Source organism: Clinocottus analis, unplaced genomic scaffold (assembly GCF_023055335.1).
Source record: "Clinocottus analis isolate CAN_PGR_092001 unplaced genomic scaffold, fCliAna1.0.p SCAF_4, whole genome shotgun sequence".
Taxonomy (NCBI): Eukaryota; Metazoa; Chordata; class Actinopteri; order Perciformes; family Cottidae; genus Clinocottus; species Clinocottus analis.
Genome location: NW_027176153.1, coordinates 23,907,994 through 23,919,534, shown reverse-complemented (window position 1 = coordinate 23,919,534; position 11,541 = coordinate 23,907,994). Strand labels below are relative to the sequence as shown.

General features: G+C 37.6%; 2 protein-coding genes across 2 annotated transcripts; one reads left to right on the top strand and one right to left on the bottom strand.

The window, feature by feature from the left end:
* Positions 1-34: 34 nt before the first annotated feature.
* Positions 35-6,608, bottom strand: letmd1 (LETM1 domain containing 1). Its single transcript, XM_068597974.1, has 9 exons — positions 6,478-6,608; positions 5,459-5,613; positions 5,039-5,154; positions 4,397-4,479; positions 4,018-4,204; positions 3,453-3,554; positions 2,108-2,260; positions 1,911-2,007; positions 35-1,345 (listed from the first exon to the last, which is right to left on the bottom strand). Exons 1-9 carry the CDS (start codon positions 6,591-6,593, stop codon positions 1,269-1,271), a joined length of 1,086 nt encoding a protein of 361 aa, XP_068454075.1. The 5' UTR covers positions 6,594-6,608; the 3' UTR covers positions 35-1,268.
* Positions 6,609-7,183: 575 nt separating this feature from the next.
* On the top strand, positions 7,184-9,988 carry zgc:56699 (uncharacterized protein LOC405758 homolog). Its single transcript, XM_068598128.1, has 9 exons — positions 7,184-7,271; positions 8,228-8,273; positions 8,372-8,489; positions 8,649-8,752; positions 8,840-8,966; positions 9,061-9,144; positions 9,489-9,546; positions 9,636-9,719; positions 9,844-9,988. The coding sequence occupies exons 3-8, from the start codon at positions 8,405-8,407 to the stop codon at positions 9,709-9,711; spliced, it is 534 nt and encodes a 177-aa protein (XP_068454229.1). The 5' UTR covers positions 7,184-7,271; positions 8,228-8,273; positions 8,372-8,404; the 3' UTR covers positions 9,712-9,719; positions 9,844-9,988.
* Positions 9,989-11,541: the final 1,553 nt, after the last annotated feature.

Genomic DNA, 11,541 nt, shown 5'->3' with positions numbered 1-11,541 from the left:
AGATACAAACAGGGGAAATAAAAAGCACCATGAGAGGTTTTTATTTCAGACAGTTCCATTACAATGTGTAGAATTGCTCCAGCAACACAACATTTAAAACATGTTGAGCAAATTATACACACATTGTTGTATATTACACAGAAAAGAACATTTGCAACTCGTATTTCAGATGTGTTGTGCCGGCCGAAAAGGCACAGGAAAGAAATGATATTTCATATTTTACACTTTTTAACACCGAAATTCAGCTGAAGTGTATACATAAATTCAATTAAAGTGCCATCACTACTTTTTTCCAGATAGCTTGTGGATGCTGTGCTGCACAACCAAAAGTAACTTGCATTACATAATAATTGGGCTTTTTTTTCAATCTCAATAAAGAATCAGTCAATATGTTTTCTTTTTACAAGGTGCCTTTGTCTAATTAATGTTTTTTCATGTCGACGAGTTGTTGCGTTTGTCAAAATTATTTCTTTCCCTTGAAAACTCGCCTCTGACCTCCTTTACAACTTGTAAAGAAGTAACGCTGGACCACAAAGTGAGGTAAATGTATGAGAAGCTGCATGTGTCTATGTAAAGACACGCAACATGCCCACATGATAGAGATTTATGTTCTTTGTATTATAATGTGAGGAATGAGTCTGAACAACTCCACAGTCCCAAAGTCAAATATTAACAGCAAACAAAGTGCTGCTGAACTTTTCCTGAACAATGTCCTCTTTGTCTCTGTCGGCGTGTAAAGATGTGTAAGCGTAGCAGTAAACAAATGACGAGCCTGAGCTTAACAAGCTCGAGATGAAGCGACGGGTCCGACCTCGACACCGCCGCTTCTTATGGTTCAGTGCATCAAAACCTATTTAAAGTCCCTTTTGAGGGTCTGAATTACAGAAGAACGGCTCTAAGCAAGATTCTTAAGTACATTTTTGAGTCTTGTAGAAGTAGAATCTGATACCACTACAGACAGAATAGATTAATCCTATTTATCCCAAATTAATCCTGTTTCATGGGAATATATATATATATATATAATATACTTTTTTTTTGGCAAACAGGACAGTTTTAAGCCTTCATGATTTTCCTGGATTGTTAAGTTTTGGGCTTAAATATATATTTTTTTTCTTCTGAAAAGCTGAAACTGTTTTAGGCCGAAAAACAAGAAAATACTGTTTCTTCCGGGGCAAAAGAGAGATGTTGACATCTCTCAGGAGGCCGTGCTGCCCGGTGCACAAACGGGAACCTAATCACAGAAGCAGATTGCTGCCGGCTTCCTGTCAGTGTCGGCGCGCCCCGCTCGGGCCGTTGGAGGAGAGAAAGACAATGCAGTGCAAGAGGAGCGACACTTCTGAGTCTGCAGAAAATTAAACAAAAGAGACACAAAAACAGTGTTGAATTTTAGAATAGACACGTTGACAAGACGTTGAAGGAATCATACGACATTTAGCAATAGCGGGAGTTAGATGAGAAGATCAATACTAATTTTATATTCATGCATTACATGAGATCTCCACATAAAACTCTGGTTACAGATATTATGGGCTACTATTATGGAAACGATTGCATGAAGCCAGACGGTGCTGCATCAAGTCTGATAAATTGCCCCAAGTGATGGCAGAAGAGTCAGCACTGGACAGGTCTGAAGACTACAAGTGCATTGTGGGTAATGCAGTAGGAAAAATAATGCATGAACTAAAAAGAACAATATTTATGGTTCTGCTGCATCGATTTAGATTCTTTTATAAATGTTACAAGGCCAGCTGCTATCTTGATTTCTTTATGTTAAGCTAATGAGGTGCTCCATATTTAAAGTACAAACATCTCCAGAGTCAGGAGAGACCTTCTCAACAAACATTAAATATTAGATAAAACAGAATTAGGCTTAAATCACCAAATTACAAACAGCCAAATGGAAATACCTTTCAGTGAAGCGGACATCTGAAGCCACTGGGACAACCACTCGCGGCATTGATTAACGCTAAGACTATTAGAATGGAGACCCCGAACATAACAAGCCTGAAAAAAAAGAGACAAATATTGTGTACTTATAATGCAATATGCAGCATTCCTCATGGACATCAATATGAAATGTTTCCAGTTGTGCAGAGTGACTGACATGTCTGAGCTCGGACTCATTCAGCTGGTTGGGGCCCAGCCGGCTGAGGGCCCGATCCAGCAGGAGCAGCTCGGTGGCGTGGCTGTTCAGCCGCCGGCCCATCAGGAAACCGGGGAGGCGAGGAGTCAGGAAGAGCAGCGGGCTGACGTTCCTCTGGTGAAGACAAGCGGGAGAGGTTTTCAAGAGATGTGCGGTTCACTGAGCCTCGAGCTCCTCACGTCAACTGCAGGAGTGTTCGTTTGTGCAGACGTTGTGTGACGTCAGTGAAGAGCAGGCATGGGCATCGTTTGGGGACTTTTTCCGATACCGGTGCCTGAACCAATGCAATTTTATTTTCTTCTAATTTAACAATATATTTACTGTTTAAAGCAGGGGCGTCAAACGCATTTTAGTTAAGTGGCCAAAAGTTAAGGGGACCACCAAAATCTCATCAACACCACGAATGAATATGGCCAGTTGAGCAATTTATCTCCAGTAATATCAGCGCTGCCATCAATTGTCACCGTGGCTCAGTGGTTAGCACACCTGACTTTAATGACTTTTGACTTTTTTTAAATATTCTTTTTTTATTACATTTTTTAAATGTAAACAAAGCAACAAAATTTATTTTTTTTTCATTCATTTTTTTTTATAAAAAAAAAAAATGTCATTACATTTTTTTTATTATTATTTTTTTTGCATGCAAACAAAGCAACAACAAAAAATGTAACTTAAAAAAAAGTAAATTAAAGAAAATGCCATTTTAACATTTCTTTTTTAAAATCTTATGGAACTTTTTTTTACAAAAAAAAAATTCATTACATTTTTTTTATTATTATTTTTTTACATGCAAACAAAGCAACAACAAAAAATGTAACTAAAAAAAAAGTTAAAAAAAGAAAATGTCATTTTAACATTTTTTTTAAAATCTTATATAACTTTTTATAAAAAAAAAATTTCATTACATTTTTTTTGTATTACATTTTTTTTAAATGTAAACAAAAAAAAAAAAGTAAAAAAAAAAATTAAAAAAAAGGCATTTCAAAAAAATATGCCCCCTTGAGTCCCGCTGCATGCAACGACATGAGAGGAAGCGGAGCAGCGACTGCGCTCTGATCTGCGCTATTTTAATAAAGTATTGATACTAAAAATATGCAAAATCCTATCGTTTTTAACGTACGGGTACTGCGCTACCTTTTCAGTATCGGTATACCGTGCAACATTACAGAGTAGTGTAAAAAAAAGGAAGCACCGAAATCTGCGTTGTGTTTCGGTCCGGTAGGTACCGGGCGTCGTGGAACCGGTGCCATATTAGAACCGGTTCTCGGTCCCCAACCCTAGTGAAGCGTAGAGGAGTGTAACTGACCATCTGATCCACGCTCATCCTGTGAATACCCAGAGGCGGTCCAGAAAACAGGTTGCGGACTGCAAGGATTTCAGACACTTGAGGATTTGCTCCGCTTTGCACCTGAAAAATGCAAAGAGAAGTCAGTTGATCCCACTCTGATGGAATACTGGAGACAGGTTCAACCTTGTTTTACTTGTACATGAAACCATGAAGAATGGTGTATTTCAGACTTAGTAGTATACATTTACAATAAGCCCTTAAACTATTTAGTATTTATGTTTGCACTGTTTTTTTCTGACTTTTTACTTGGGGGGGATTGTATTTATGCTTCCAAATTCATAAAAGTGGTTTTCCTTTGTGAAGATCCTCTTGCCACAGAGCTTATTTTCTGCAGAAAACCAAAATAAAACAGAAATATCTAATTTGCTTTTTGTTGAGGGAACTAGTGCGATTGGGGTGGGCCTACAAAAACACCCCTTCAGCTCTTTAATTGTGTGAAAGAAGAAGAGATGATATTTTCTGCCCACTGTGACATCTTATTACAGTATTCCTGTCACCAAAACGCTCTGATGCGTTCACTTACTTTAGCACACAGGTCCTTCAGGCCCCTCTGTAGCTTGCCGTCTTTGACCTGCTGGCTCGTGTTCTCGAGCCCTTTGAGCACTGTCCGGTAGTGCAGGACCCTGTTGGCGTGGTACAATTCCCGAAACTCGACTCGCTGCTTCGCAGTCCAGAAGTAAGGGACCAGGAGCTGGCGGGGGAAAAAGTACCTGGCAGTGAACAGGAGAGGTTGGGAGCAAAGAGAGGGGGGGACACATGGAAGGATGGTAAGATATACATCAACTGGGACACACTAAGAAGGAAATTCAAACACTAACATTGAGGGACATAAACGAACAACATTATCAATCATTTAAAATTGCCAATTGAAATGAAAAGATGGTCATTTCAAAGTAACTCACATCAAGACAAAAACCAGGTAGTTGGCAAAGGGAGGGATCGATATCACCACCAGCGGAAGGGCCTTCATTACGTCTCTGCGAAACTGTGAAACAAATGTAAATTAAGTATTGCTTCTATGGGATAACAAACATTACATAGCTGAAATTAAACAATTAAAAGGCATTACTATTGAAATACTGCTCACTCGTGAGGAAATAACATAAAGAACATAATTATATTCCTGTGAAATCTGTTGATGAACTTCAGAAATCTGATTTAATCTGATTACTTTCCTTTGTCATTTCAAAAATGAATGTCTAAAACAATTTGTAAAATCTTCTTTTATACCTTTAGTTGGCATCTTCTAAAGTAACAGTCTCCAAATGAAAATGTACTTTAAAGCTCAAGGGGACCTCCTGTAAAATCTAAATGCCATCGACACAAAAGGAGAAGCTGCTGTTTTATTAGTTATTAACATTAATTTACAACTTGACACTTTAAACATAGAGTTGTCAAAGAAAAGTGCCTAGAAAATCCTTAGAAAAGTATACAAACATGATCAATAATCCATCACAATCCTGGTATCACATGGGTTTGACTCTAGATCGTTTTACACATGTAACAACATGTGGATATGGTTAACGGTGTTGGAAGAGACTCACCTGTCTGAACTTCTCCATCTCCCTGTAAGGCAAATCCTTCACCTCCAATCTTTCAGAAAACATCTTTACTCTGATCCTCTGCACTTCTTTGGCATCTTGGAACAGTAGTTTAAATCCTGGAACGATGAATTAACGACGCAACATTCAGACTCCACGTGAGATACAAAACGAAACAAGGTTCAAATCGTGAAATGCAGGACAACTACACAAGAGTGACACCAATTGAAAAGTATAAATATAAGAAAGAGTGTTTCACGAAGCAAATTTTACATTGTGTTCCACTTACTGTTTAAACCTGCAGCTGCACTCAGTGTGCAGTTTAACATAAATAACATGACATTTGCAAAAAAGTATCTAGAGAATATAACATTAGAAATATAGTCTTCAAGCTGCCAGAGGTGAGTCAACGGTGGATCCTACCTTCCCTAAAAGTGTGATAGAGCTGATAAAAGCGAGGAAATCGCCTTTTGAGGAAAACTTCATATTTGGCATTGACACTCTGGAACTTGGAGACGACATATCGACCGATACCTCGTCTCACTTTGGATGAAGAGTAGTGTCTGCACAGGGGCAGCCTGTCGAGTAGAAGAGATAAACATGTTCATTAAATCATACGGAAAGACTAGCAATTAAAGGCCATTTAGTTTTGTTTGCATTGAACACACAATAACAGAGATGCAATATCTTGCAGGCAATATAATACCACACTATAGTCACTTTTTATCTCAATAAAAGTACTACAAGATACAATATCAAAATAGGGGGATTCATGGGGAACATCTATTAATTGTATATACACATTAATAGACATTTCTTAATCACTGTGCAAATATTTAAAAAAGAACAAAGAGGAAGGAAGACTTAAAAAATAATTGACATAAAGCAAACAATGAGGAAATTAGATATTTGGCCACAAATTTTCTACTAAAATACATTGTGATGCGAAAATAAAGATTTTAAATCATGTAATATCGTATAACCCAAATAAAGGAGGACTCACTATTTTCCCACTTGCTACAATGAATATGATATTTAGCCTTACGAAAGATTAATCATCGAAATAGACGAGCTTGAGTTAACCATAAAAAAGAAATGTCAAAAGTCGGAATGTCATTTAACTTTAGTCATAAGCATTTTAAATATCCATCTTTTTGACACAGGGCATAAAACACCTCCACACTCAGGTGTTAAAGACACACAATCACAGGTAGTTTTATACTGGACGTTTTCTAATGACACAGAAAAAGTATTATGATTGAAATATAAAGTCGACAACTAATTTGACTTCATATATCCGTTCAGATATTTCTTATGAAACACAAACGTGTGAGCATGTCATGGTATGCAGCTAGCTTAAATTAGCGAGGCTGCAAGTCACACGCGAGTAAGACAAAGTGACAAGTCGTAGACAAATGAAGTATAAAGCGTTTTAAACATACCTGGACTGACATGACACGTACGGTGAGTAAAGGCCATTTGTTATCGCGTTTGTCCTGAGACCACACAGTCGGGTCAAAGACAAATGGCTACACAGACTGGAGCTGAACAGCGCCATGTTTGACACATGCAACATCCGCGTAATTTACCGTAATGACGCTCAAATACCGCCACGCCAAAAGCAGGGCAGTTACCGTAATGTCTGCTGCAAGGACTCAATGATTTAATAATATAAATTAATATATCTTTGGATTTTCTTATGTAGTATTATAGTATGTTGTAGTGGTATCGTAACTTAAGACCATTGGCGGGAAATAACATTACTTAAGTACTTTACTTAACCAAAAATATATTATAGTTGAAGCTGATCAAATATACTACAACAATACAGTACAACTTCCATATTAAATCATGAATAACGAAAACACTATACAACTGATAGGTATTATTAGTACTGTTTATTTAGTAGTATGTTGGTGCTTTAAATACACGTTCTTGCTAATACCGCTCTACTTTTTAATTTTTTTTAAACATTTTTTTTTACATATTGTTGAATTACTACTTTTATCGTAGTAAATTATTTTAATATTTCTTCATCTACGATACAGAAACTGTCATTTATTTCACATCTTTGGATTCTTAATTTTTTTGAAAACTTTTTACAGATTTTTAAGCAGGACAGTCGTTTCTGGCTTGGACCGGAAATCACGTGACCCCACGACGTTCGCTAAAATACGTTCGGTGCGCGTGACGACGAAATTATCGAACCGGTCGCGTGATCCAGCGCTATTTAAAGGTAACCAGACGCGAAACAAAGGTCTTTATAAGATTTATATGCATGAAAATTACATTTGTTAAAAAAGTAACGATCTTGTTCTCATACCTTTTAATTGGAATTAGCTTTTTTTTGTGTGGCTAATTTAACGAGGCGTCTTGCCAAGTTAGCTGCTAGCATACTTTTTTTTCCCCCGCATGCGCTGTTTAAAGGCGATATTTGACGATTTTCGCGAACTATTTCCAGTGCAACGAATGTTTTCTTTAAACTCTGCTGCCTTTACACCTATAAAGGTCTTAAAATGTACCTGCATTTACAACATTAAAAAACAGATTGAACAAAAGCGCAGAACTGTGACTCATTGCATCACTTTTTAGATTAAAACCAATAGCTGGTAACTAATACATCTAGTTAGATAATTAAATTAGTTAGTTAAATCTGGTGGGGAAATTCTTCTACACTTTTACTAAAAGATTTGGCCTCAAAGTGCAAATAAGTTGCTTCAAATTCAGGTCAGGGTTGTCATAATTGAGCATCTTTCTATGCCGGTCATGTGACTTTTTGTCTTGTTTCATTTGGCATTTTCTGGTGTTCTTGTAATGTGTTTTGTTTTTTTGTCTTTTTGTGCACTGTGAACCTTGAATGTTGTGTGTATGAGTCTGTTAATGTCTAAGGTGACAAATGAGTATCCCCAGTCCTATCTATCTATCTATCTATCTATCTATCTATCTATCTATCTATCTATCTATCTATCTATCTATCTATCTGGTTTGTTACTACTATGCACAACAGTGTAACTATTAGTAAGTTTCTCATGATAAACTTTAAAACCACATATAAAATATCCGTATCTGCCCTTCAAGTTTACTCTATGATCCTGTCTTACTATTCTGGTTTTGCATTGCAGTTGTACTAAAACCTCATGTGCTCAAGACCTTTAGGTATAATATTGAAACTACACTTGCAAACACTTTCAGGAGAGAAATAATTTGGCACACCTGGCAGTTGGACAGAATCCTGCAGGTAAATTAATCTGATTGGTTGTCATGGTTCTGCATTTTTTTTTTGAATGTAGTTGTTCTTTTGTCTACATTGGTTTTTGTATCTTTTGACTATTCCAGTTAGCGTATCTTCAGTAAATCCCAGCTATAGAGATGGCGACCACTATCAAATTTGGTAACTCTTGCTCTCCGTGCAACATCTCAGCTGGCGAGAGAGCGGAGTGGATCGAGGAAACCGGTAATATTCAAGACCGATATTGACTTTGTACTAATCTACTTGCATGAACGCATAATCCCACACTTGGTGTAAATGCAGCATTATATTTTTTTAACATCTTAAAATATATTTGTTAATATAAAAGGGTGAAATGTGTTAATTTGTTCTCTGACTTTGAAGAAAAACGAAACTCTGACCCGGAAAAACTTCTGCAGTGTCCTTATGACAAGAACCACCTGATCCGGAGCTGCCGCTTCCCTTACCATCTTATAAAGTGCAGAAAGGTGAGTCTGGTGCTTGTTTGCTGCTAACATCAACACCAGTCTTGTCATGCGTGAACTGTAAATCTCCTTTTTCACTCATGGATGTAGAATCATCCAAAATTGGCCAGTGAGCTTAAAACCTGCCCTTTTAACGCTCGCCACCTGGTCCAAAAACATGAGCTGATGCACCACACTGAAACCTGTGAGGACAGGATATCCGTGGACACTGAAGATGGTAATTAAACTACTATATTATCAATTGTTTTACCCTGCAGAGTCAACAAGTGCTTATAGTGGTCCTGAGTGCATTATTATTATTCTGTTTACAGAGAGAAGCACAAATGGGCATTGTAAATGGCAGGTCCCCGTCAGTACTTGGGAAAACCCGGACATGTCTGAGGATTGGGACACAGGTGAAGTTATTGATCACAACTTATTGTTTTTACACATTTTTAAATGAGTGAACAAACATGTGTGTGAATTAGTGAGCTTTGAAGGTGCTGGTAGCTGGATGGTCTTGAGTTGGGCTAGTTAAGTTGTTTTTATGCTAAGCTAACTGTTTTCACATTAAGCGTACAGACATGAGTATTCATCTCATTTAATATCGGCAAGAAAGCGTATTTAAATGCGTTTTTTAAGCAACAATCTGTGCTTGTTTGAAATATTCAAGACACAGTATTCATTTTCTCCCCTTGCGTACTCTGAATCTGACTTTGTACACGTTAAATTTGTCTAAGGTAACAGTTTTGTCTTGCAGAGGCTGATGATGCCGCCGTTCCATTTGTGTGGGGTGTGAACACGGCCCTTAATCAAAAGTAGGCGTTGTCTGCTCTTTTATTTTATTTTTTTAGCACTTTGTGCATGTTTTCGTTGTAATCAACTGTTTTGTCTCGTTTCCCTGCAGACCGGAGACGAGGCCCACCAACAACCTTGGTCCGAGTTTCAGAACTCCCAATACCCTCCCGTGGTCTGGGATGTGAGCCATAATGTACGAAGTATCCACTCTAAAGCTTAATGCTCGGCCTCGTGGATATCATTTTTGCACAAAAAAAATATCTCTTAAAGTTTGTTCTTACCTAGTTTTTCCCCAATACCTTTTTTTAACTGTGTAGGACTTGAGGGCATCTACTGGTGAGGTTACAGATAGCACCCAACTGAAACCTTCAGCCAATAGATCTCCCTTTTAAATTTGCAGCACTAATCCTTGGTGCTCTGACGTGGCCCTAAATGTATAGTAAAAGTGAACTTGCTTCAAAACTAATGCCTGATATTTTTTTTCTGGCTTGTCTTGCCTTCCCTGCTATTACAGTAACAAATGCCACTGTTTGAATATTGTGTTCTTTTTCTATTAAAGGTGTTCATTTAAAAAAAACTAAAAAGTCTGTGGTTGATTTTATAAAAAATGTTTGCTTGATTCAATCGCAATGTTTAAAAAATATCAAATTGACTTTGTGTTCGTGGCAGAACATGGCAACGCTGTCATCACTTGACCACTGGATGGCAACACTCGTCCAGCACTGACATCATCTTACTGCTTCCCTTTGAAACTTAAATCCTTTTGGTTTATCGCCTTGATTAAAGCGGCTCTTCCGGTTATCAAACTATTTCAATAGACACATATTTATGCATGAAGTACAACATTCGGCATGTGCCGCACTTGAGTATTCAGATCCTTTACTTGAAAGTACTACTCTGTAAAAACATTCTGCAAGTAAAGTTCTGCAAGTATCAAGGTGACTTTTATTTTTTTTTTTTTTTAAAGCGTTTTACCTTTTGCAGTTCCAGTTTTTTAAATTTATTTATTTGCACACTTCAAACAATAAAATTAAATTACATCAGAGATAAATGAATATAAAAGTGTCGGAAGAGACAAAAAGCCAATTGGACTTATTTGAAGCCTCCACCTAATAAAGTTAAAACTGAACTAATAACGGCTAATACAAAACTAGTAACGGCTACTACAAGAAAGACACGATCAGGTTGGGTTATTTAACTAAAGGTTTTGTTCCTCGTAATCTGCTTATTTTTGTTAAATTCATTTAGTTTGGCCCAAAGCGACGCCTCCACAATGCTTTTGTTTGTGGAATGAACAGAGCAACCCTCAATATTTCAAATTATTTGTTAAATTTGAACCATGAAATCTTTTTTTAAGAACAATGATCAAAGTAATTGCCACATGGCTAATATTTCAACTGTACATTTACTGCAAGACATTTTATATGCCAAACAAATCATTTGTAAAGTAACTAACACTTTTAGATTAATGTAGTGAAAGAACATCTCCCTGTGTGGGCCAGAGGAGAAAGTTCAAGTGCTTGAATACTGTGTGTGTGTGTGTGTGTGTGTGTGTGTGTGTGTGTGTGTGTGTGTGTGTGTGTGATTGGGTACATTCCAGCAGCGAGCAGTTGGCATTAAAGTTGATCTTGAGAACACGTCTGAAAGCCGAGTGACCTCAGTGTCAAGTGTCAGGATAATCCCGGCCCGGCCCGGCCAGAGAACGCTGTCATATCTAAGGGGCATTATTGATTTCATGTGATGACCGTCTATTTTAGTGGCGGCTATTATTAGAGGTGTTCTGTGCTGCTCTGTCACTATCTGTGAGGATGAGAGCAGAGTACATGCAGGACCTGCTCTTAGACGTACTGTACTTGTGTTACTTCCTGTCTGAGAGACATGTGGAAGCTTGTGTTGGTGCTGAACTCTGTTTCATATGTTAATTGGTGCTCAGGAGAACCTAAACCTCATTGTGTGCCAATCCGGCTGCAAGGAACTCATGTTACATGACGTGATTGCAAATGTACATACCGTAC